Genomic DNA, 25,508 nt, shown 5'->3' with positions numbered 1-25,508 from the left:
CCAGACTGTCCTGTTGCTGCCACTTTTTGCCGCCGGGGGAAAAGCAGCGAACCTCGCCACTAGGGGACCACAATCCCCAAACTCCTTTGTGCCTGGAGCATGGTTAAGACACCAGCGCTAACCCGCAGCGCAGGATGCGTGCGGGGACGTGCCCGGGCCAAGCCAGGGCCAAGGGACGTAAGGTACTGTTCTCATTCTTCCTTCTAATATTTCTTTGTCAATATGGTGAAATGGAAAGGCACTATGGAGAAAGCTGGTGGAGGGACTGTATCATCGCTTGATGCGTTCTTGTCCAGAGCAGCGAGCGTCCTCACTCATGAAATCAAACTAACTGAGAGGCACTTATCCATGGAACCCCTTCTTTTCCCCCTGAGGTTACCCACAGGGACTGTCTCTGAGAACGCTTCACACACTCAGTTGACACAACTGGTAACATCCGGCGTCGTCCCAGCTGCCCAACGGTAACCTTTACCTGCTATGTTAGCCTGCTATTTTTGCACTACCCAACACCAAAAGGAGGGGTCCTGTGCCTTCTCCTCATACTGACTTAGCAAATAGTCCTCCAGCAAAGGGGCGTAGGGGTGGCGGACAACTAAAACCACTCCGTTCATCCTAAGTCAGTCATAGTGAGTCCACCAACACCATTGATGCCATCAATTGTAAATACCTCATCCCCACACGTAGTACTTGACGAAGCATTATGGGCAGAAGTAAGCAAAATGATGACCACCCTATTGTACCCTAGCCTATCTAAATTAATACAGATTGAATAGCAATTAGCCGGCCTAGAGACACAGAACACTCCCGCTCTGCGCCCGACTGAGCCCCTGACTGTTGACCCTATATGTTCAGTTGCGGACAAAATTCCATCTCATGCCCATGGTGATCGGAGTATGACTGACCTATCAACTCTGGGTATTCCATCTAGCTCCGTTGCTCGGGCATGGGGTTTGTTCCCGACAGTTCCTGGACATTCCAAAATACAGCCCGAGGCTCCATCTCCCCAACCTTTAGACATAAGGGGGCACAGTACACCGGGCACCACTACGACTGGGGGAATCAAGAACGACTTTTCAACCAACAGAAATACAAGATACCCACATGGCTGTTGTGGACAACCACTTGCAGCAAGTTCTCCACCTCCAACGGGCAGCCTCCCCCTTAGCCAATGTCCTGGCGAACGTTCCACACCTGCGGGACAAGCAGTCTGAATCCACTTCACAGCTAATGGACAAATGCCTGTATTGGCTTTCATATCATTTTATGGATTTGGGAATGAGGAGTCATCAGCTGGCTAATAAAATCATTATGGCTAGGAGAGTGGGGTGGGTGGGCAACTCCACTAAATCCATTGCTGGAGACTGCGTGGTGATACATTTCAACAGTGCACATGTGGGTACCTCTCTCCTTAAAAATCTCCATGGAACCTCCCTTAGGAATAATCAGATTATTCCTTCATCACTGGAGCACTTCTATAAATAGGGTGTGAGGTTAGGTAATGGTCAGAGGGGCAGGATAAAATCAGGCCAATGTACCTCGAGGCATCTAGAGGTCCCCAGTACTATTCGGGGGGTTAGGCTACACAACAGATTTGCTGCCCTTTCAGACCTGGAATCTTCCGACTGACTACCACCACCTATCCATCCACCTCTTAGGAAAGCTTCCATACCAGTCAATCCAGTGCCTGTTACGCCGGAGTCCTCTACGACTTCTCTACCCCGGAGCATAGCTGACAGAAATAAGATTAGCCTAGCATGAGGCAGGGATTGCTTCAAAGGTAGGCAATGATCAGTAGCATAACCTCTGGCAATCGCTAGAGATTATTTGCTTTCAGGAAACATGGACTAAGGAGCCAGTTTTTTTCCCCGGGTACCGCACCTTTCATACAGCTGCAGTGCCCTCAGCATCGGGTAGAGCGAAAGGGGAACTAATAACTTTAAACTCCAACGCCTTACCCCCTACAAGTAAGGCTGGTTGGCTCCCCGAATAATCATTTCCACCTTCTCCAACTGGAGCTCATAAATGAAGGAGCTTGGATTTTAATTAATTATTACAATAATGAATTTGGGAGAAATATGAAGCTAGTGGCAGACAAACTAAATAATGAGCTAGAAACAACTAACTCAGACACACAAAAGGGCCCACTTAGTATAATCTGGGTAGGGTTTTTTAAATATTAGTTTGTGTAAGTATAATGAAGCTATGGTGTGTGGGCTGGAGGGTCTTCAGGGTAACTCCCTTCAACACTTCTCACATAATGAATATGGTGATAGCCTTAACAGACTCCTATACACGAGATACCTGAGTATAACTAACAGTATAAAGACAGGCCAGATAGAGAAAACATTTAGACCATAAAACTTACGAGTCTACGTTCAACTTCATTCTAGTTTCCTCCACACTAGGTGAAAGAGTGGACCATATAGACAACCTATTCACATGTCATAGTGATCACACTATCTTACTTATTCATTTAAACATCTCCAGCAAAGTGAAAACATACACAACAGGTAGCAGATAACATCGCGCTAACCAGGATAAATGGTTATCAACTAAAGTGGGCACAGACTGAGAAGCAGAATCTGGCACCTGCAATATTAGCACAAGTAAGAGACGCCATCTTACATTACCTGGCCAAGGTGTCCTCCCCCCACTATAAGTTACTCAGTTTAGAGCCCTTATAACAAAATTAAAAGTGGCACTCACTCGTCCTAAGCCGGCAAATGGCGTACTACTCAGTCAATGGTAAGATCCCCGTGCTCCATAGCTAGAAGACCCTTATCAATGTTTTTGATCACTACGTAGCGACTATAAGCACGCTAGAAGTAAACAAGAGAAGGACATAAGGGAGAGGGCCTCGGTTGACCTTGAGCAAGCTGCCAGCTCAGGCAACAGCAGGGAGTTCTGGAAAGTTATAAATGCTCCTTATTATAAAGACTCCAAGGATCTGTCCCTGGATACACACGTAGATGAGGCTACATGGGTGGGACATTTTGAAAGTATCTTTGGATCCAACATCTCTCCTGCGCTTCCGCCACTTGACATAGCTCCCCCACGTCAAGGCAGCATGACATTCTCACTACACGAAGTTAGAAAGAGAAGCTTGTATCCAAGGGAAGGCCCCGGATCCCGATGGGGTCCCGATCAACCACTTCCAGGATAAATACGACATGTGGGTACCCCTACTAACAAATGTTTTTAATAGTATAGCGGCAGAGGGCCCCCCACCATCCTGGAATCATAGTGTAATAGTCCCAAATTATAAGAAAGGAGTTAGGGGTAGTCTGAAGAACTACAGACCCATCTCCCTTCTGGACACCACTGCGAAGCTCATGAGCCGGCTCTTACCAGCTAGGTTGGAGGAATAGGCCCCAAAACATAACATCTTGATGCAGGCGCAATATGGTTTTCAGAAGGGGAAGGGGACAGTGGATCAATACCTCAATCGCTCACTCGGTTTAGAAAAATACACTAAAGCAAAAGGCGGGAAGATCTACATGGCCTTTATGGACCTGTCAGCGGCCTTCGATTGCGTGTTCCATCAGAAGCTGTTTCCCATGATGAAGGGGATGGGGATTGACCCCTTGATCATCTGCTTCAGTCGTCAGTTATATGCCAATGCCACTGCCTGTGTTCAGTATGGCATAAATGGGGAATGCACACGTTCATTTAAGATCAAGAAAGGAGTCAGGCAGGGATGTGTCCTTGCCCCGGTCCTTTTTTCCCTTTACACTAACAGGGTGGAGGCAGCCCTGTCTGGCTCCCCCTTGGACATGCCCATATTTGACAACACCCCCCTCCCAATACTGGCGTATGCTGACAACACAGTCCTAATTGCTAGGACAAGGGTAGCTCTCCAAAGCATTATAACTTCATATGCTTCATTCATGGCCTCATTAGATCTTAGAGTTATAGAAACAAAATCTTTCATCATTATAACCGGAGCTGCCAGAGGAGCAAAACACCCTTATTTCCATCTGGCATCAAGGAAAATCGAAGTGGTTGAGTCCTTCTCACACCTGGGAGTCTTCTTCAATAAAAAACACTCTTGTATAAACCTGGTGGCAGCAAGAGTCCTAGGTATGGAAATGAGTCTCCAAGCCATAAAGGGCTTTGCCAAGAAGCTAGGAGCTAGCCCCCTGGACACGATTAAAAACATCTATCATGCAAAAACAAAGGCTACGGCAACTTACGGGTCGGGAGTCTGGGGGATAGCACACATTGATCAACTTCTCAGAAAAGAAGACAGCTTTTTTAAAACCAGGGTCTCGCTACCACAATTCTCTAACTACATCTTACACCTTGAACTAGGGCTACCTTACTTCTTTGACTCCATTAGACTTGCTCCAATCTTGTTATGGCTTTCTATTTGGCGCAAGACCACTGTTATTCTAAAACAATGCATAATTGGCGACTGTCTGCAGCTGGAAAACCAAAACAAAATTGGCTGTTTCAGATACGTAGAGGCTGAACTGAATGCAATCGGGCAGGGAGATCTATTCAGGGATCCTGTCTCTTGCAACAGGGTCTCCAAACAGAAAATAACCGAGTTATATATGCAGAGGGCTAACTTTGCCCGTAGGGAAAAGAACCAGATTCAAAAGGCGTCCATCGCATATGACCTTATCTTGCCAAGACCAGGGGAAGGACACTCATATCTCTCCCGTACCACTATTGCACAGCACAGATGTATCCTGCTGCTCTTCCATCTGAACCTTATTCCTTTGATGCTTGGGCTTCCAGAGAAGAAATTCAAACACTTAGACCTGAGTCCATGCCCGTGTGACAACCATTTGCCCCAGTCGGATCTACACTTAGTACTGTTCTGCAAGTTTTACCAAACTGAAAGAGAAGCTTTTATTTTGCCAATTTTAAGGCACCATAATTTTATTCAATGTAGGGGGGGGCAATGTATTTTTTAAAGGCTCTCTCTGACCCCTTTGTTTGTTTTTCGGTAGCATCTTTTTTGTGGGCTTGTCTGAGAAAGAGAAAGGTGCAGGGTTTGCTGCTTTAAATTATTGTAACCATGTATAAAATGCATGTGTATTAGGTGACCTTGGTATAAGAGACACCTAAAGTCCAATAAGATCTTAAATGTTTTGTATACGGTTTTTAACATCTGTTTGATTATGGCTTATTCGATGAAATTGTGCTTTAGTGATCTGTTTGTAAAAAGATCGAAAAAAGATTTTATTGATTGATTGAAGTGGCCTTTATTTAAAGGGATACTTTTTAAGGATTAAATTAGAAAAAGGCATGCCCCTTTGCCTACTGCCCTAACTGCAATGCCATTAGTGAACCAAGAGTCAAGTCAGTTTTCATGAGTACCCTTTATGTGGCCAAAGTTGTTGTTATAAATGAAGCAACATTAAAGTATATTAAAACATTTACACAAGACATTTTTCAACAGCACATATTTTGCAACTTTCCTTTTTATTTGAAGGTTCTCTAAAATGTGAAGATAAAAAAAGGAGCAAGGTCAAATAAGGTAATCGGTTAGGCTCACTAATTTAGTTCAATAAGGAAGTCTGGATTGTTCCTTTGTTTACTAGTCTCATGTTGTGCAATTCAGTGCACTAAGTAAAAGCTGCTATGTGCATGCAGTGGACTGCAGCCACTGGCAGCAGGTGACTGCACACCGGGTTGCAGCTTCTGTCATGGCCTTATGCGACCCTGCCATGTTAAAGCCAAATAGGTGGCTGCTAGTGCATATGTACCTCATAGCGCAGCCCTCCAAAGTCCCAGCACCACATATATGAGCTATCTTTTCTTATTTTAAAACCTGTATCCTGCCCGTCCTGACTAATATGCCTGACTGGAAATCAGAAGTGGCAAACAAAGTGGCGGAAGTCACAATGGGTTGCCTATGGGTTGCATTTGCGACCCATAGTGGCCTCCAAAAGAACCCTCATGAAACACAAGAGATGAGGTAGTTAGTGACATAGTTGTAGTAGGGTGTGGGGATAGTGTGGGGTAAGGTTGGGAGAGTGGATGTAGTGAAGAGCATTAGGGGGCACAGATGTAGTGGGTAGGTAATTGTAGAGTATAGAGAGTGGGGAGGGGTAGTAGGGTCCGAGGTAGAGTCCAGTAGAGTTGAGGTAGACCTTGTGGTAAGGGTTGTTGATAATAGAGTTGTAATAGAGAGGTGAAAGTGAGGTGAGAATGAATGAGGCGAGACTTGGAGGATAGGATGTTTAGCTGTGACAGGGTGTGGGTGGAGGGTGCACATGGGTTTGCTGGGGCCACAGGAGTGCAGGCAGAAGTATGGGGAGAGGAGTATCTTGTAAATGTAGAGGCATATTTACTGCAATTGGTGATGAGGATTAATCTAGACTGATTGCTGTAGTTTTTTGGGGAGGTGTGCTTTGTGTATTGCATCAGGTAGGTGAGGGAGGTTACACCCAAGACCATTTAGCCCACAATAAAAGAGAAAAGGGTGCTATACCCAAAAGGGACTAGTCTCAACCTGTTGTAAAGGAGAGGACTTACCCATTGTGCAGGAGATGAACTGTGGTGCAGTATGCCTCTCACACATATGGCCCAATGCCATCGCATCTCCTGCACGTTTGATAAATATGACTTACGGACCTAGCCATCAGACTGCTTTGAAAACAAACATTTCTATTGGAGTACAGAGACAAGTAGAATATTTGTCATTGAGTTCCATGATTTTCCCCCTGTCTCAACCTTCATTTACCGTTGTCTTTATCTTCGTGGTACTGCCTCCTTCCTATTGGAGGTATACCAAAGTAGGGATATAACCTGACAAGGAACCCTCCTCTCAAAGCTCGACTGTGCGGGCAGCAGGTGTCTGACTGTTCAGCTCTGGGCTGTGGTCTGTGGACAGGCCTTTTCAGTGCCCGCAGGGGTTGCACATGTGTCCCTTCTTTGATACCTACTGGTGCCCATGTAAGTTATGCTTTTTCTCTAAATAAAGGATTCTTGGCTGTGCCAGCCCCTAGTGCTTGTCAAGTGAAAACACGGCAAAACAGGTTGTGTTAGGACATAACCCCCTGCTTATAGGTGTACTCTTTCAGGGTTGGAAGAGGGGAAATATATAATGGAGTGTATTAAAAGTAGGTACTTTGTCAATAATGGTGCTTTGATTCACACCTCTATTTGTTGCAAGGACTGGAAAGAGAAAGGAAAGAAAGGTTATTTAAGAGCTAGTGTGTGCAGGACAGATTCTGGGGGGCAGCAGCTGGCCTGGATAGGGATGTAAAGGAGACCCCTGCAACCGTTCCCCAACCCTCCAGGGACCCTCATTCAGCCCAAAACTAATGAATATCTATGAGATGTTGGAGAATGAGGGTCACTCTCCACATTCTGCAGGGGGCCCATCATTTTGCATTACCCCACTGGGTCTGAATGGCATGAAGGTCCCATGCCCTTGGTGTCAAGAGGCTGTAATCAGACAGTATAAGACATGTCCAGAGTCAACTGCGCTGAGCCGTATGAGGCACAGCATGAGGTAACTAAGAATGTTGTTGAGGTAATGCTGTGTAAACTGCTTTGACTGCTTGCTCTTCTTTGGGATTATAAATTAAAGTCCCAAGTGAGTGAGTCCCTTGGATGGCAGTATAGGCCATGAGCCGGGACCCCCAAATTTAGGCAATTGGTACCACTTAGGGGGATGGGTTCTAGCATGATTTTTCTGCAAGGTATGGATGCCTAGAGATGAAAAATATGTGATAGCAAGGCATCACTATTTGCCTTTTGTCAGATACTAATGCATTCCCAACCATAGCCCCCCCAAAATAATGCTTTACATATTTTTTATAAATAGCATACAAATTCATCATAATATGTGAAAAAATAAATCTAATTCAACCAGATTGGTTAAATTCAATATTATTCAAAAATAATTATGATTGTTAATTGTAATAATAACAATATAGTCCTTAAAATATTAACAATTAAACTTCATTGAATTCCTCATATATTGATATAGATTATATGCATAATTTTCCCTTACAATTTCAAATAATAATAGTTGTTGAATCAAATCAAATTTCTTTATTCGGTTTCAAGTTACATAAAACCATAAAAGCACAATGTAAAAACCAGGATAAAAAGGATAATGGGCAATGATACAATCAGAAAAGCAGATCTGGACAACTTCATAATTAGCGTTATATATACAAATTACAACTAATCCCATAAAACAGCTAAAGACAATACGAAAAATCCAATAAGTAAGTCCGCAACCCATTGGCAATGCACATACATGGGACCAAAGGTAGAAATAAGGGCGGGCCGACTAATCACAACTCACCCTGAGCTTAAAAGCGGCTTTTAAAAAAACTTAAAACATGAAATACAGTATTGCCTGTCAGCATCTGGAGGAATATAAAAGCGGTGCGAACTTGTTTAAAATTGGCCTGTTTCAAGATAGGAATTAAATATGATTTTCTAGGGGTTTCATAAAATGGGCAAAACATGGTAAAATGTAACATTTCCTGCAGAGATATTCCATTGCAGGCACAGGGCGGAAAAGATTGCCCTCTATTTGAGCCCCTAAGTAAGGAGTAAGTAAAACAAATCAAACTGAAGCCTGGTCAGAAGGTATCATTCATAAGAGTTCACAAAACCAAGTATATATGGCTCAGCCTTCTCAGTGGACCTTAATAACACAAATTGCGAACACTTGGCTTCATGAGTTCCCTCTCCTCCCTTAGTATGGTCTGACACGTTCTGACCGCCATCTTAAGAAGAGGTATATCTACCTTTCGAGTTCCTTCACAATTAGAATAAAGGTCACCTCTTCCCAGGTTCGTTAAACTCATTTTGATATACTTTAACCATGAAATCTTTAATACTTGATCCAGGGCCATGTAATCTTTCATGAGTGTTTTATTTAGCGAATCCCCCACCTTGACCCATATTTTTAGCCAAAGTAGCAACGGGGCGAAAGGCTATCTGATCTGTGATATAAGGCATTCCTAACTCTTCGTGGACAATAAAAGAGGCGGTACCCTGGGGAACTGACAGCAGACGTCTCATGAATTTGTTTTCAGCTATTTGGACTTCCTTTACGTCAGCATATCCCCAAATGTTACTGCCATAAAGTACTTTTGACTGACACTTAGCCCTGTAAAGCTCCAAGAGAGCCCCCACGAGTCTTTTACCCAGTCTGCCAGCAAAATTTAAAATTTCGGCAGTTTCCCTATTGAGGTCGTTTAGTTGTTACATCTTGCATAGGCAATGTATATCATGAGTGAACATAAACATAGTTTTATCATTAACATTCGTTCTCATCATCTTCTTCTTCTGAATAGGTGTCATCATTCTCGCCATCTGTTTGATTTTCACAAGCAGGAAGTCTGCACATGTCAGTGCATGTTGGGTCATTTAGACCGCAGACACATGTTGGCAGTTTGGATTTCCCAATGCATTGGCAATCTAGTAGATCTAAAACAGCCTGAGGTGCTGGCTGCCCCTCCATACAGTCCACTACCAGTTGCTCTGCTCCCTAGTGTTTTTCCAACTTCCACCCTCTCCCAATTGGACTAGGTGTCTGTGGATCATTCAGAAGACATCTGTTGCTGCTTGATAATTTGCACGTTCAGCATGTTTCTTCAGACAATCCCTGCAAGGTGGAAGTTGATGACTGCCTATCTCACCCTACTTTGCGCAGAATGGGTGATGTCTCAAGCCTTTCACGTGATGAACCGAAGATTTTGGTGCATACAGAAACCCTGAGAAATGCCCCAATTTGTTCATTAGTTCCTCAGAACGATCCCATCCGTCTCCGAGCTGCGAGAATGTTTCCTGTGTACTTTTGTTTGCGGCCAGGGTTTTGAATGCACGTACTTTTCCCGCAATTGCGCTTACTGTTTCACATCCATTAAATGTATGGAGATGTATTATAGCTCAATAAACATTTTCACCAAGAGCTGAAGCTATTTTTCCAGTGTCAAGGGTTTGGATGCAAATTTTAGTACCACATTTCAGAAACAATTTAGTCATGATTCTGTCATGTAATCCCAAACACATTGGTGTCATCTGAGCTTATCATAACAGCCTCATAACCCTCATTAGCAGCCTGTTCAGCATGCAGCAACAAATGACCATCTGCTTCTTCATGTGTACTGTTGAGATAGGGCACTTCACGGCTCCCTTCAGATGTGATTTTGTAGCATTTAGCTTCACAGTTCGCGAACAGTGTTTTATTCTCAGGTTTTACAAAATACTCTTTTTTCATCCATTCGTTAACAAGGTTTGCGATGAGTTGTTTTATTCCTTACACTCCTTAGGAATTTTCTCCACTGTCTGACAATCTGGGAAGGTGAGATGCTCTGTAACTGATGCCTGAGTTATTCCCCTCTGATTGTCCTTTCGCTGTTCTTAATGGACGTCTCATTGTACGTATCAAACCCAACATTGATTCTTTGACTCCTATTTCCATCACACAAAGCTATGGACAAGACAGGCATAGACCCCTCACCAAAGTTTGATTTCTGTCCTTTTACTCTCTGAACAAGAACCATACCACCAATCAGCGCAGCTGAATTTTCAGGTATTTCCTCAGCAGGGGTAATGTTTTTCTGAAAGCATGTTGCTACAACAGCTTTTTTTGTCTTTCGCAACATACCTTCTGGTGTTGCTAAAGCCTGAGGTAAAGGTCCTAAGGGATGAGAGAGTACATCCTAGATTTAAAAGGTTCAGATTCTGTGCTGTCACAAAGATTCAACCAAATAGTACTTTCTCTGCGTTCATGATGATTGTCCGGCCATTGCTGTTCAGTGCTTTCTTGTTAGACATGCTAGTGAAGATTTTTTGCTTTTTCATTTTCATAGGGTAATGAAACTTCTTAATAGGTGGATTATTCTCAAGTCGCTCAAGTTTGAAGTCTATATAGTACTGTTCACCTATTTGATGCGCCTTCATTATGGCAGATACTATGTCTTGCAATGCCTTTTTTTGCAGTGGAGAGACTAATAAGATCATATTGCCCAACATATGGGTTTATCCAGCCTTGAACAGACTACCAGCTCTTGTCACACTATCTTTGTCTTTTTCAATTTGTGACTTGGGTAGGTCTGCTTGAGTAAGAGCTGATCTGTTGTTACAAACCATTTCCTTTATCTGACCCAAAAAGGTGCTTTTTTTTGTTCAGCTGTCATGTAATATCTTTTCACAGCACCGGTCTTGAGGTTAAACCATGTCCTACCATCCGGAGTCTGCGTGTCTTTGTTGCCTGTTACCTCTATCACTTGACCAACCAGAACTCATCCAAACGGATGAAGATCTGACAGTTGAACTGAAAAGCATCCATTGATGAAGTTTAGGTGTATCTCTGGATGTTTCACTGCACATAATGTCATGTCGGCATAGTATACAGGAAGATACCTAGTGTAGTTCATCCTGTCATACGCAAAACACCATGGGATCATGGAGCAAGCAGCAGTAAGATGTAAAGGCCAATTACCTTTTTGAGCAACGCACAGCAGAACCAGCAAGACATTTTCAACATTATTCCCATACAACATCCAAAATGCGGAGAGATCTCCATTTTCATGATAAAGATGTTTGAGGAATACACCTATTATAATTATTATCAATTTATATGATCACATTTACTGTAATTGTCATTTTTAATAATAAAATTCACAATAATTAAAATCATGGAAACATTTCCGTTTACATCAAAATATCTTGGGGAGTGGAGTGGTAACACACAAAAGACAAAGATATTTGATTTGCTATCACATATTTTCCATCTCTAGGCATCCATACCTTGCCAATAAATCATATTAAACCCCATCTCACCCAAGTGGTACCAATAACATGGTTGGCCCAACACCTAGTAGCGAGGTATGATCTATGTGTACACATGATATGACTGAAGCATGGCTATGAGGTAACCCTCTCCACTTTCTTAGGTGTAAAATAGGGTTGAACCCCCCACACACAATATATAGTATAACATTCTATTGAGTGCAATATAGATCCACCGTCCCGAGTGCAGCCCGACTGACCCCATGTTCCTCAGTTTATCCTCCCCTGCTGGCATTTCAGGGCATGTCCCCCTAATGCCCCCACTGGGACCTTAGTGTAGGATTCCCTTTAGTGCAGTTAGGTGCATACTTGCTAAATGCAGTACAGAGGCACACCTTATGTTTCAAGTGCTTACAGAATCCTCGGCTGGGGCTTCAATGTTGTCCACTCTGAACCTCGCTCTTTCTCTGCTTAAGTCAAGTCAAGCTGCATCCTGTTGAAGGGACCTCCTAACCTCCCTATATGACTCAGTGTGGCTGCAGTACTTTTCCCCACTTTCATCTGTTGTCAAACAACGCACCTATGACACAATGGTTTTGCCATGCATCTAAACTTAGGATTACACCACATCTGCCGAAAAAACCTAACCATAGCATCCCTTCCCACATGCATCAGTCCATGATAACGTCTAGCCATAGGTGGAAACAAACTGTTAGGCAACACAGGTATTCCATCTCCTGAAACACAAATGTCATCATCTCTTTTTAAATAACCTGCTTCTACCCAGCCCTGCAGTTCAGCCTCTGTCACTTCTTGCAGCCTTTTAACTTCTTCCCACATATTGGCAACTGTTAGCAAGAGGTTGTAATTGGTTTCATCTCCTCTCTCCATACTCTCCATTGAAAGTGCAAGCGGTGTGAGCACAGTATTTTGCAACCTCATTGACATACATGTTGCCAACAGTCACATTATCAGCTCCCCTGCAAAGTGCGGAACATTTTACGACCGCAATCTGTGCATGTATCTGCAAAGCTTCCAACAGTTTTCGTACTTGTTCTCTATTACGAATGGGGTAACCTGACGAAGTCATGAACCCCCTTTAAGGCCCTAACTATCCGAAGTCATGCACCACACTAAATTGGTACTGACTATTGGTGAAAGTCGACACCTTCTGTTGATCTGAAGCATAGCATGTTCTAGTGAGAACAATCAATTCAGCTACCTGAGTGGAGAATACTACAGGTAACCAGGCAGCTTACACTACTCTGAAGACAGTAGAGACTGCTTAGAGACAGCTCTCAGAGTTCGCCCTTGGTCTTGCAAACACAAGCCATCCACAAAGAGCGCACAGTCAGATTCAGGTAGCGGTTAGTATTGCATATCTGGTCTTGGTTTGGTGCACGCCTCAGTAACATCAAGGCAGTCATAGTCTACTTCATCAGGATCAACATCACAATCAGGAAGAGGCAGCAGTGTAGTAGGGTTCAGGACAGCACAACATTTTAACGTGATATTCTCTGCCACCAAAATGGCTTATTCATACCTAGTAAGGCGGCTATACATCAGGTCCTATGTACGTTTTCTAATAAACAACATTTCAACAGAATGGGAATTTCTTTGATGCATAGAAATAAGGTCCTTATGTCATTTGGGCCATCAAAGATGTCTCACGACAAACCCCACAAAACGCTAGCAGATAAATCACAATACAGTGTCTTCTACGCTTTAAACATCATCGGGGGATCTTACGTCACTTCGGACCCGATAACAACTTCAACTTTAGCCTACACTCACACAACACATGAACAGCTCCGCAAGACCTCACACCACTGTCATACAAACCATAAACTACGTATAAGGCATTGCAGCACACAACCCTATTAATACTCACACCTCCACTGCATCCACCACTCTCTTCCGATCCACTGGAACTTCACCGATCCATCGAGTTCAGAACCACCGTCGTTATGCTACCATCTGAGAACTCTCTAATCATGTTGATTGTCTTCCTTTCGTCAGGGGACCTTTGACCGTTACTTGAGAGGAGTAAACATACATTACATAGCTCAGTAACAGTGTAACCAATTAGTCACACAATAAACTAGGACTACTGGAGAAAGTTAAAGGATTTTATTAGACTCGGAATCAAAATGATATAGATGAGTCTCAAAACCATATTCTACAAACATAATATCACAAGAATGAGTCCAAATCTCCTGTTGAGATTCAGTCTAAACAACAGGAAGCACATCAAGAACCAGGGGCGGCTCCTCCGCTAGGGGGTAGGCGTGTCACCCCACTGCCTTGAAGCAGGAAAACATAAAATGATAATAACATAATGTTATTATCATTTTATTTTGTCCTCTTGCAGCGGCAGCTTTGCGTGACAGGGCTGGTCTGCAGAGCAGTGGAGGAGTGGTTCTACCCTCATTAAGTGCTCAATTACTGTTTGGTAGGCCCTATCGGGCCGCCCAAAACAGTCATGTGCACTGTCCCTGTTCTCCATGCAGGCTGCATTACATCCTACGTGACGAACATGCCCCCCCTCCAGCCCCTGGCTGAGTGCTGTATCACGGCGCTCAGACCAATCACAATGCTGCATTGCAGCATTGTGATTGGTCAGGGGAGCCTGGCTGTAGTTCTGTCCGAGACGGAGGAGAGCAGGAGCAGAGACACAGGACCTGGCGGAAAAGTAAGTGTATTATTTTATGTTATATTGTTCCCAGTGTGACCCCTGCCCCTCTGCCTGCCTCACCACCCATGAGCCGTGCTGGCCGCCACTGCCAAGAACTCGGTGGCTGCGATACAAAAGATGAGAAACTAAATCTGAAGATTTATTAGCAGAATTCGATCTTCCTACCTGGTCATTAGTATTTCTAATCAAATCTAGTCTACCCTACTCTATAGTAACTTGCGGGAAACCCCGATCAAATAGGGGGAGCAAGAAACAGGTGTCTGTATGATAGAGTCTTCCGTAAAAGTACTCCAAGCCTAAAAGTATAGCATGAAGCAGCACAGTGAGAGGAACTGCATAAAAACTCTGAACCTCATAAAAACCTAAAGGTCTCTGCCCTCAAACTAACAATACATCTATTATCACACAAAGGGCCATATGTAGGTAGCCCAATACCGGTCGGTAACGGCCGATTTTCGGTAAATATACCGTTACCGACCGGTATTGGGCTACCTACATATGGCCCTTAGGCTTTTGTTATGTAGGGGGATCATTTCTGTATTCGGTAAGTTACCGAATCGGTAAAATTACCGATTCGGTAATTTTACCGATTCGGTAAATACCGAATACAGGAATGAGATGTAGGGAGAGTGTGTGGTGGGTGTGGGGATTCGTTATTTACCACCAACTGAAAGTTGGTGGTAAATGACGAAGGTCTCAGGTAATGCATTATTTGGCCCGTATATGTGTGCAATGTGGCAGACACACATGCCCTTAGGGCATGTATGTGTGCCACATGTGCACACATGCAGGAATCAGGGGTGCAACAGGGTGTCAATGTGACACCCTGCCACCCTTGATTGAGCTCCCCCCATTACCGATTCGGTATTTACCGATTCGGTAATGGTAACTGGCTTCCCATTGATTCCTATGGGCCTCCTGGCCCATAGGAATCAATGAGATACAGGTTACCATTACCGAATCGGTAAATACCGATTCTAAAATACCGACACTTACCGAATCGGTATTTTTTTACCTACATTACATTTACCGATTCATAAATACCGAATCGGTAAAATTCGGTATTTATGAAGTGGTAAATGTAATTTACCTACATAAGGCCCAAAGTATTTAAGGTAACCAACGTTATCATTTTCCCAGTACTTTCCATTGTCCTAAGTAGAATTTAGCAACTTTCAACTCTTACCCTACCCTCTTCATCAAGCACATTCGATTGTCCTTGAACGTCCCTTCTCCACCATGAGAACTTGTCTCCACCTCGTTAACACTCTCTTCTTCTTGGCCCGAAATTCCTCTTGTACCTTACAATCGCTACGAACAAACAATGCCCTACTCTCGCTACGGAAGCATTGTATCACACCTGCAAAGGAGAGACATTTAAGCGGAACAATTCTCATGTGAAAGTTAAATGCTAAAATTCAGAAGCTTCAAGCACTTGGTCATGCACAGTAGTTAGTGTGCACATGACATTTGAATATAGGTGCGCGCACATTTATCATTAGTACACATACTTGAATATTATGTGGAAGAAGGTCACATGAGTACATATGACTGCATGTTACATGTTAAAGCATAGATACAGGAATCAACAAGAACTACTTTTTCATAAGAAATCTTAAACATTAGTGTGCACACATCATATATGTTTATACTACTCTACTATGGAACATATCAGGAAAACATTGAAACTCCATACTTTATTAATATCATTAAACTACGCTGTATATCCAAAGTGCTAATTGCACATTGTCATTAAGAGCCTGTGATGTATAAGTGTGATTTCAAATGAAACTGCTGTAGCTGGGAGGGAGATACCTGCTGCCGCCAGCCCAGCCCGTTGGTGGGAGGGGTCTGTACGGCTCCAACAGGCCAGCCCTTGATGGCTTGGGACTCTGCATTTTCCAATACGGCTTCCTGCCCCATGGGAGTCCGCCGTGGCCTCTCAGTGAGCCCTATAGTGCGTCAATCGTGCCGACACCTCCTCCTGGTGCCCCCTAAGGGATTCTCCATGGAAGAGCCTCACTACTAATTAAAGATCTCACTCGGCAGCAGCTAGCACGCACGGTGCTCTCAAGGATGCCACCTCCACAAAGAAGTGCACAACAATAGTGATGTCTGCGCTATTCTGAAAGGCTTGGACAGTTGACAGTGCTTTGTGTGTAAGATAATTTACCATTCCAGCCCTGCGTTGTATTGTTGTCTACACTGTGCTATGTTATCTTTATGCCATCGTCGCTGTTTCGTCTTTGACATATATTTCTGGTGGTTTAAAGTGTTCCAAAAGGACCAGGGGCTTTTGAGTTGTACTGTTTTGAGAGCCCGGTCGCTGAACCGGTGGGCTGGTAGTGGGTACCCCGGCCCGTTTTCCAGCTTGTGTGACTAGCCGTCATGGAACTTGGGACTCGGCTCGGCACAATAACAGAGAGCTTTAGCAGAGGCTGCAAGTCACAAGTGTGTTGATCACGTCGCCTGAACTCCTTCTCACACCGCACGCACTCTTTCAGGACGTGCACCCCGTGGGTGTGATTTATAGGGCGGAGTTTGCGTAGTGCTGCAGCCCAGGTGTGGCGCGTTCTCTCACGCACCTTTCCCTTGCTTCTTCGCAGGTGCTGGCTGAACATGGTGCAAAAGTACCAGTCCCCGATGCGGGTGTACAAGCATCCCTTCGAGCTCGTCATGGCGGTGAGTGAAACCAACATTTGTTTACGTTCAGAGTGCCCGGAGCAGACAGAGCTGTGAGTGTGTTAGATAGAGGTGAAGGCCACGTGGATTCTGTCGTGAACGACGACCAGGCAGGGGAATAAGCCCACCGCATGGACATTGTTCACCATGTCTGTGTCCAGTGATGTTCCCACTACTGACCGGTTTATCCAATGGCATCATATTAGGTGTAATACGGCAGACCTGGCCAGTGCTTTAAGTGGGATGAAAAAAGGATGGGGGTCTGGAAAAGGGATGTGGCCTATGCAATTATGCGCGCGGCATAAACATGTTAACTACATTTGTGTGATTCCTATAGTGTTCCACCAGGCCAATACGAGTGTCGCTCTCTGAGCTTTCTATTATTGCATCCAGACATATAACACAAGTGACATACGCCTAAAACCAACCAGAACTATGAGCTTTGTCTAGGGTTGTTAGCTGTGTTAGATAAATAGTAACAACAATGATTTTGTGGTAAATACTGAACATGTTACAAATCTAAAATTGTGAGATTGTGCATTTAAACATTACTGAGCCCTGTGGGAGGGGTAGTGGTCTTTAGAGTATATCAATCACTCCCTCTATGTTCACCGGATGTTTGAAATGTACACCCATTTTCATGTCACATCTCTTCCAGCTGCATATTTACACCTCATCTTTCTTCATCACCCCCTTTTCACTTTCTCTCCTTCACTTCACCAACCCAACACACACAATAACCACTCACCTGTAAGCACTGCATTTTCTTTTACTTTCTTTCCCCTTGTCAATGTTTTGACAACTGTGTACCCCCTTCAGGTGCATTTGCTCAGAACCACAACTGCGGCTGGATCCACTGCTCTGTGTAGAGAGGGCAAGCATTGGAGGGGTATGTGTTCTGGATCCACTGCTCTGTGCAGAGAGGGCAAGCATTGGAGGGGTATGTGTTCTGGATCCACTGCTCTGTGCAGAGAGGGCAAGCATTGGAGGGGTATGTGTTCTGGATCCACTGCTCTGTGCAGAGAGGGCAAGCATTGGATGGGCATGTGTTCTGGATCCACTGCTCTGTGCAGAGAGGGCAAGCATTGGAGGGGCATGTGTTCTGGATCCACTGCTCTGTGCAGAGAGGGCAAGCATTGGAGGGGTATGTGTTCTGGATCCACTGCTCTGTGCAGAGAGGGCAAGCATTGGAGGGGTATGTGTTCTGGATCCACTGCTCTGTGCAGAGAGGGCAAGCATTGGATGGGCATGTGTTCTGGATCCACTGCTCTGTGCAGAGAGGGCAAGCATTGGAGGGGCATGTGTTCTGGATCCACTGCTCTGTGCAGAGAGGGCAAGCATTGGATGGGCATGTGTTCTGGATCCACTGCTCTGTGCAGAGAGGGCAAGCATTGGAGGGGCATGTTTTCTGGATCCACTGCTCTGTGCAGAGAGGGCAAGCACTGGATGGGCATGTGTTCTGGATCCACTGCTCTCTGCAGAGAGGGCAAGCATTGGATGGGCATGTGTTCTGGATCCACTGCTCTGTGCAGAGAGGGCAAGCATTGGAGGGGCATGTGTTCTGGATCCACTGATCTGTGCAGAGAGGGCAAGCATTGGATGGGCATGTGTTCTGAATCCACTGCTCTGTGCAGAGAGGGCAAGCATTGGAGGGGCATGTTTTCTGGATCCACTGCTCTCTGCAGAGAGGGCAAGCACTGGATGGGCATGTGTTCTGGATCCACTGCTCTGTGCAGAGAGAGCAAACAATGCCATGTTAACGTAGTATTCTCAACCTGGCGGCACCATGCGATAGCCACACGATCACGCGTCAAATGACCGTGTTAAACACCACGCGACGCCGCAAAAATGCAAAACACGAACGCCAAAAAAGTTGCGATGAGGCCAACCGCGATACAAAAATTTGTGAAACCAGCAACAGTCCTGCAATTCCCACGCGTCCTACGGGAAAAAGCGCCATAAAAGCAACAAAAAAAAGGAAGAAAACAAGAAACTGCGTAGCACCATGGATGCTCCCGGACCGAGTGCAGAGGCCAACGTGAACCCCACAAGCCCCACAGACCACCACCAAGGAACCTCGTGGTCGGGGAAGGCCAAGGAGAAGAGGAAGAGGCAGACGGGGTGCAGTCCACAGGAAAACCAGATCAGCGTCACGGAGGTGACAGAACACCACCATCCACTGAACGTCAATATGAGAAATGTGAATGCAGTCGGAGTGTCGAGGAGGCCTATGGAGGAGGACAAGAGGCGCTGGCACGATGTGAAAAGCCAAGCCAAGCACAAACCCGCTGCCAACAGGAAGGCAGCAACGGCGACAGGAGGTGGGAGTCCTGCGCCACAGGAGGAGCTGGAGCAAATGGAGGTCACAGTCATCAGGGTGGAGACAGCGTAAGGAGATGGGAGTCCGGACACAGGTCGATAGGAACTGGCACAACATCAACCGGGTGAGTAACGACCAGGGACTGGGGGGACGGGGGGAGATGGGCACAATGGCACACATGCACGACGATGTGTAGCACACTGCACAACCACAATTACCCTGGATCATGTCCCTGATCCCCGTGGCACACTGCAGCACACACACATAGCAATAACAGCACATCCAACAACAATGTGGTACAAAGTGCAACCCCAACACTGCAGAACAGAGGACACAACTGGGTCCGCCCATGCGCAGAAACAGGCCAATCAAATGTAACATAGCAGGAAACTGCGAGATGGAAACGTACATTTACAACCTCACCTATGTCATGTAGTCCAAATGTCCACTGTCCCGCATCAAATATACTGCACCTCCCAAACAGTCACAATGTACATCGTCACACAATCTGCATGTAAACCAGAACAATGCACCAACTCACATGTCAACACAATGTCAACATGCATCTCCCCTTCACATTGCAGAGAAACAAACAACACCTCCAGCAGAGCAGACCAGACTACTCATCAGTGATGCTGGAGAGGACCACCACACCTTCAACACTGACGCCCTACAACAGCCCACGGACATCTTAGGCAACCCACCCCCAGGAGCATTGCAGCCAAGCTACATAGAGGAGACACCAACCCAGTGGCGGTGCGTCCATTGGGAGCGTTGGGGCGTAGCCCCCCGCCCGTAGCTCCCGCTCGTAGCTCCCTCGGCATTTCTAAACTTGTCTTAAGTAAACACTTTAGTTCAAAGACGCCGAGGGAGAACCAACTGACAATCATGTCAGTCAGCATGACGTCGGACCGCCCACCCCCTTCAGAGTCTGAAGGGGGTGGGCGGTCCGGCGTCATGTTGACTGACACGATTGTCAGACCAGGGACAACAGGCAGCAGCACAAGTGCGCATGAGTGGGGAAGGTGAGCGAATTTTCACCCATGCCCAGTCATGCGCACTTGTATTTGCACTGGCTTGCGCATGCCCATTAGGAGCCCCTCGGTCTCCTAATGGGCAGGCGGCGGGCGTAGCGTAAGCTGTGCCGTCAGCCAATCCTGGCGCTGCTGGCAGTGCCAGGATTGGCTGAGAGGGGTTGGCAGGCCCCTCCAGTGCCGTTCGTGAAGGCGCCAAGGGGAGCAGAGGTCTGAGAGGTGGCGTGGACCGGCTGTAAGGTAAGTTTAGTTTTTTGTTTAATACTTCATTTCTCCCGTGCGCGACCCCCCCCCACGAGCCGCGACTGTGTCTGTGTGTGTGTGTGTGGGGGGGGGTGAATAAAATTTACAGGGGGACTGACACTTTTTTATTATTATTTTAAGAGTCCTTTAACCCTGTGACCGCCTCTGGAATTCACGTTTATTTAACAGAACGAGGGGGTGGGATAGACAGAACTGATGTACACATGGTTGAAATTCGTTACATACATGCCTGCCCATTGAGTCAGCCGTAACTTCCGTCAGGGTGGGTCTACCTCTCACAAGTGACATAGTTGTGGATTTATGTATGAAGCGGCACATATGATGCAGAAAGTCGTGTAAGCTTAAAATGCCGAAGAAAATGTTCCCAGAGAGGATTTCCAATTGCTTCATCCTCACCAGAGCGGCAAAAGAATCAATCGAATATAACATTTGTAAATGTGGAGGAGGAGCCTAGCGCGCAACCAAGATGGCCGCGTAGGTGCGAGGCTCCCGAGGACCTCCGCGACCTCCTATGAATATCCTGACCATATCCTGTCCCAGATGAGGGGACTGTGTTGGTGAGCCCGAGCTGAGGTGGCGCCCGTTTTCCGCTTCCAAATCGGACCTCGGACACCGACTCTAGCACCGATTGAGGTTTGCGGCCTTCTCCTAGCCGAACCCCGGATTTGCGTTGTGGGGCGATCCAGGGACGAAGTGAATAACAGCGGCGGGCAGGGCTTGGTGGCTCGCGTAACCCGCACTTTCACTTTCGCTTTCGCACCCTCCTTGCTGTATATGCGAGGTTGGGTCGCGGGGCTTTGTGTGTTGGTGTGGCCTCGCTGGGGGACCCTGCCTGCCCGCCGGCTGTGATCCGCCCCGCAGATCTGGGGTGGCACCCCTCCGGAGCCCGTGGACCGGCTTGCCCGCCCTTCACGACGTGGCTGGTGCGATCGGGAGACTGGGACCATGGCCACGAAACAAGATGGCGATCGGGCAAAGGTAAAATCGACCCGGCGTGGCACAGCCCATCAGTCCAACAGCATGGATCGCTATACCCTCCAGAAGGGATCTCCTGAGGTGCCACGCAGGTCCCCTGAGGGCCCTACTGATGCCCCCGATCTGCCCACGGATCTGACTCTGCGTGATGTCATGGGCGCCATCGCCGAGATGAAGGCCTCTGTGGGCCAGCGTTTTGACACACTGGCGCAGAAGATCGACTCGGTCCTCGTAGATGTTGGCCTTATAAGGGCCGATCTCTCCAAGACCAACGACCGAGTTGATTCTTTGGCCCACACCGCATCGGGCCTTACGACAGATGTGGCGGCCCTGCAAACGGAGGTGCGCCGGCTTGCTCGGGTGAGTGCGCTGATGGATCGTCGCCTGGAGGACTCCGAGAGTCGGGCCCGGAGGAACACATCCGTATCATCGGGGTGCCTGAGGGACGTGAGGAAGCGGCGGCGGACCTTTTCGTGGAAGACCTGATTGTTACCCATCTCCAGCCACGGGGGTTGAGTAAATTCTTTGCTGTGGAGAGGGCCCACAGGGTTCCCGGGGGAAGGCCTAAGGTCGGAGCCGCTCCGAGACCTCTCATCGCCCGGATTTTTAATTTTCGGGACAGAGACGCTATCCTCCAATCCTCCAGACTACAGGGACCGATTAGACTTGACAATATGGACATTAATTTCTATCCTGATTTCACCCCTGCGGTCCAGAAGCAGAGACTGAGCTTCCTTGGTGTCAAGCGCCGTCTTCGGGACCTAAATCTCAAATACGCCATGCTTTTCCCAGCTAAGCTGCGAGTGGAGGTGGAAGGTCGCACACACTTTTTTGATCGCCCCGAAGCGGCCGGGGACTGGCTGGATACTCTGTCTGGAGATCGGGATCGGGGTGGCGGGGGGGGGAGCGGCCGGGGGAGAGGGCTCGCCGGATCAAGACTGAGGGACTAATATTAGGCCTCGCTCGGGACCAAAATGGTGCCACTTTTGACTATACGTCGGATTGCTTAAGTTCCCCTCCTATGGAGGTTGTGTGGGGTCTCTTGGGGGTTCTCCCTCCTCCTCTGGGGGTCTAGTTAGTTTAACTATCTATGGGGCGACAGGCACACTGCACGTTGGGGGGGCTGTCTGGGCTCATGCAGGGGTGCAGGGAGGGGGGAGTTTTGTTGGGGTGGGTGGGCAGGGATGGGGTGTTGTTCGTTATTATCACAAGGCAACCCTTTTTTTGTGTTGGTTCTACTGTGCTCTCGGGGGAACGAAGGATGGTTTCTGTGTATGATGGGGGGTAGGGAATTAACTTTGTTGTCTTGGAACGTCAATGGACTGGGGGACAGGATCAAACGAGGTGTGGTCCTACAGTATCTGAAGCGACTCTCGCCTGATGTGGTCTTCCTGCAGGAGACACACCTTATTGGCAATTCCTTCTACGCCATGAATCGGCGTGGCTACCGCCTCGTGGCCCACTCGGGCTTCACGTCAGGTTCGAGGGGTGTGGGTATCATGGTAAAGAACTCGCTCCCGTTAGAAATTGATGAGGTGCTCCACGATGACAGGGGACGTTACACTGTCTTGGTGGGGAGAATGGAGGGCAAAGTGGTTGTCTTTGTGTCAGTGTACGTCCCACCGGGGTTGCAGTCGACCACCTTTGCAGATCTGGGGCGCCTCCTCCTTGGCCTTCCGGGGGGGCTTCTGGTGGTGGGGGGGGATTTCAACGCGATGGTTTCTGGGACTGTGGATCGTCACCCCCCTAGGGACCTCCCCCGGGCACAGGCGTGGCTACCCGGCCTCTTGGATACACTGGGATTGGTGGACTGCTGGCGCTTAAAACATCCCACGCAGCTGCAATACACTTTCCACTCGGGGGCCCATGGTAGTCTCTCACGGCTTCATTATGTCCTTGTCCCGGCGGCCCATGTCGGGAGGGTGGGGGAGGTACGCCATTTGGCACGGGGTATCTCGGACCACTCCCCGCTATTGTTGCATTTTGATGTCTTTCCGAGGGCTGAGAGCAGGGTGGTCCCAATCAATTCCTGGTACCTGCGCGACCCCACCATTCGCGCTGACTTGATTAAATCCCTCCAGCGCTATTTCGAGGAGAATGTGGGGTCAGTGCCTTCAGCTATCTCCCTGTGGGAGGCCTTCAAAACAGTACTTAGAGGGGAGGCCCTATCCCTTATTTCCCACGCCCGGAGGCGCGAGCGGGAGGAGGTGACCCGGGTGGAGGCTGAAATAGCTGAGCTGGAGGGTAATCTAGAAGATGGGGTGACGGATGCTGCACTGCATGTCCTCCAGCTCAAACAGGCGGCTTATAGGGCCCTCGTGACGGAGGCGGCCAGGGGCCTTAGTAGAGAACAGCAGGGGCGACTGTATGATGTGGGTGATAAGGCTGGTAAACTAATAGCGTGGTTGGATAAAAAGGAGAGAGCGAATCGTGTGGTCCCGCTGATTGAGAAAACGAATGGTGTGTGTGTAACTGAGCCAGAAGAAATTGTCTCCTGTTTCGCGGAGTATTTCCGCGAGGTGTATTCCCCGGTCTCTTCTTGCTCGGAAGAGGATTCCCGTGCCCTGCTCAGGGATATCGCGCTGCCTTCCCTGTCCGGGGAGGACAGGGTGTCGCTGGACGCCGCTCCCACCTCCGACGAAATCGCCCTCGCTATACGCTCGGTTGCTTCTGGCAAGGCCATGGGCCCGAACGGTATCCCTATCGAGCTGTATAAGCTGCGACCGGATACATTGGCGCCTCACCTCCGCGCAATGTTCCTCGCGGCCCACTCGCTGGGCTCCCTCCCGCTTGACCAGCGTCTGGCTACAATCGTGGTGATCCACAAGGAGGGGAGACCTCGGGATCGGGTTACTTCTTATCGGCCTATCTCACTACTGAATGCGGAGCCCAAAATTCTCGCCAAGGTACTCGCCAATCGGCTGGTCGGTGTGGTGGGAGATCTGGTTCATCAGGACCAGTCTGGCTTTATTCCCCATCGCAACACAGCCCTTAACCTGCGGCGCTTGCATGGGGTGCTCGCGCGCGTCCCATTTATACGGGAACCGGCCATTTTGGCGTCCTTAGACGCCACCATGGCATTTGATACGCTTGAGTGGCCATACATCTGGGCGATGCTTGCGAAGTTCGGATTCGGCCCAGGATTCATCAGTTGGGTCAAATTGTTGTATGCGGGCCCATTGGCGCAGGTGGTCGTGAACGGAAGAGTATCGGCCCCGTTTGAGCTGGGCCGGGGCACGCGACAGGGCTGTCCCTTGTCGCCTCTTCTTTTTGCGCTTGCCTTGGAGCCCCTGGCGGAGTGGCTGCGGTGGGAGCCTTCCATCCGTGGTCTCCGTTGGACCCCCGAGTATGAGGACCGCGTATCCCTATACGCTGATGACATCCTTCTGTACCTAGCCTCCCCACGTAAATCACTTATAGTGCTAGTTGATGTTTTACACTCGTTTGGTCGTAACTCCGGTCTCGTCATCAACTGGGCTAAATCGTGTGTATATGTTCTCTCTGGGGAGGCTCCTATTCTCCCGCGGGGCTGTCCGATCCAGGTCGCCCCGCAGGGATTTCGGTACTTGGGTGTCTTCATTACTCTGGACCCGGAGGCCCGGTATGAACGGAATCTGCTTCCCCCCCTCCAGCGTCTGCGGGTAGATGTCGCACGCTGGCGGCGCCTGCCGCTTTCGCCGCTCGGCCGGGCGGCATTGTTCAAGATGATGTCTCTGCCGCGTTTTCTGTACGCTTTGCAGAACACTATGGACTTGGTCCCGGCGCGCTACTTCCGTGAGGTGGAGAGTCTACAACGCCGCCTGTTCTGGGACGGGAG

The 25,508-nt window shown here is 47.6% G+C and overlaps 1 protein-coding gene across 2 annotated transcripts in view; it reads left to right on the top strand.

Annotated features, from left to right (window-relative positions):
* The window catches only part of LOC146789843 (SEC14-like protein 5), a 1,062,444-nt gene that overhangs the window by 45,829 nt on the left and 991,107 nt on the right, over positions 1-25,508 (top strand). The window contains exons 1-2 of one of the 2 annotated variants that reach the window (XM_085632206.1): positions 16,458-16,575; positions 17,023-17,098. In XM_085632206.1, the coding sequence (XP_085488332.1) occupies positions 17,036-17,098 (63 nt within the window). In that variant the 5' untranslated portion in view covers positions 16,458-16,575; positions 17,023-17,035. Of the gene's footprint in view, positions 1-16,457; positions 16,576-17,022; positions 17,099-25,508 lie in introns of those variants that run through there. The other variant, XM_085632205.1, reaches the window with a different exon arrangement.

This window comes from Triturus cristatus, chromosome 10, assembly GCF_964204655.1.
Source record: "Triturus cristatus chromosome 10, aTriCri1.1, whole genome shotgun sequence".
Lineage (NCBI taxonomy): Eukaryota > Metazoa > Chordata > Amphibia > Caudata > Salamandridae > Triturus > Triturus cristatus.
The sequence above is the reverse complement of the archived record's forward strand: the minus strand, read 5'-3'. Positions and strand labels throughout refer to the sequence as shown.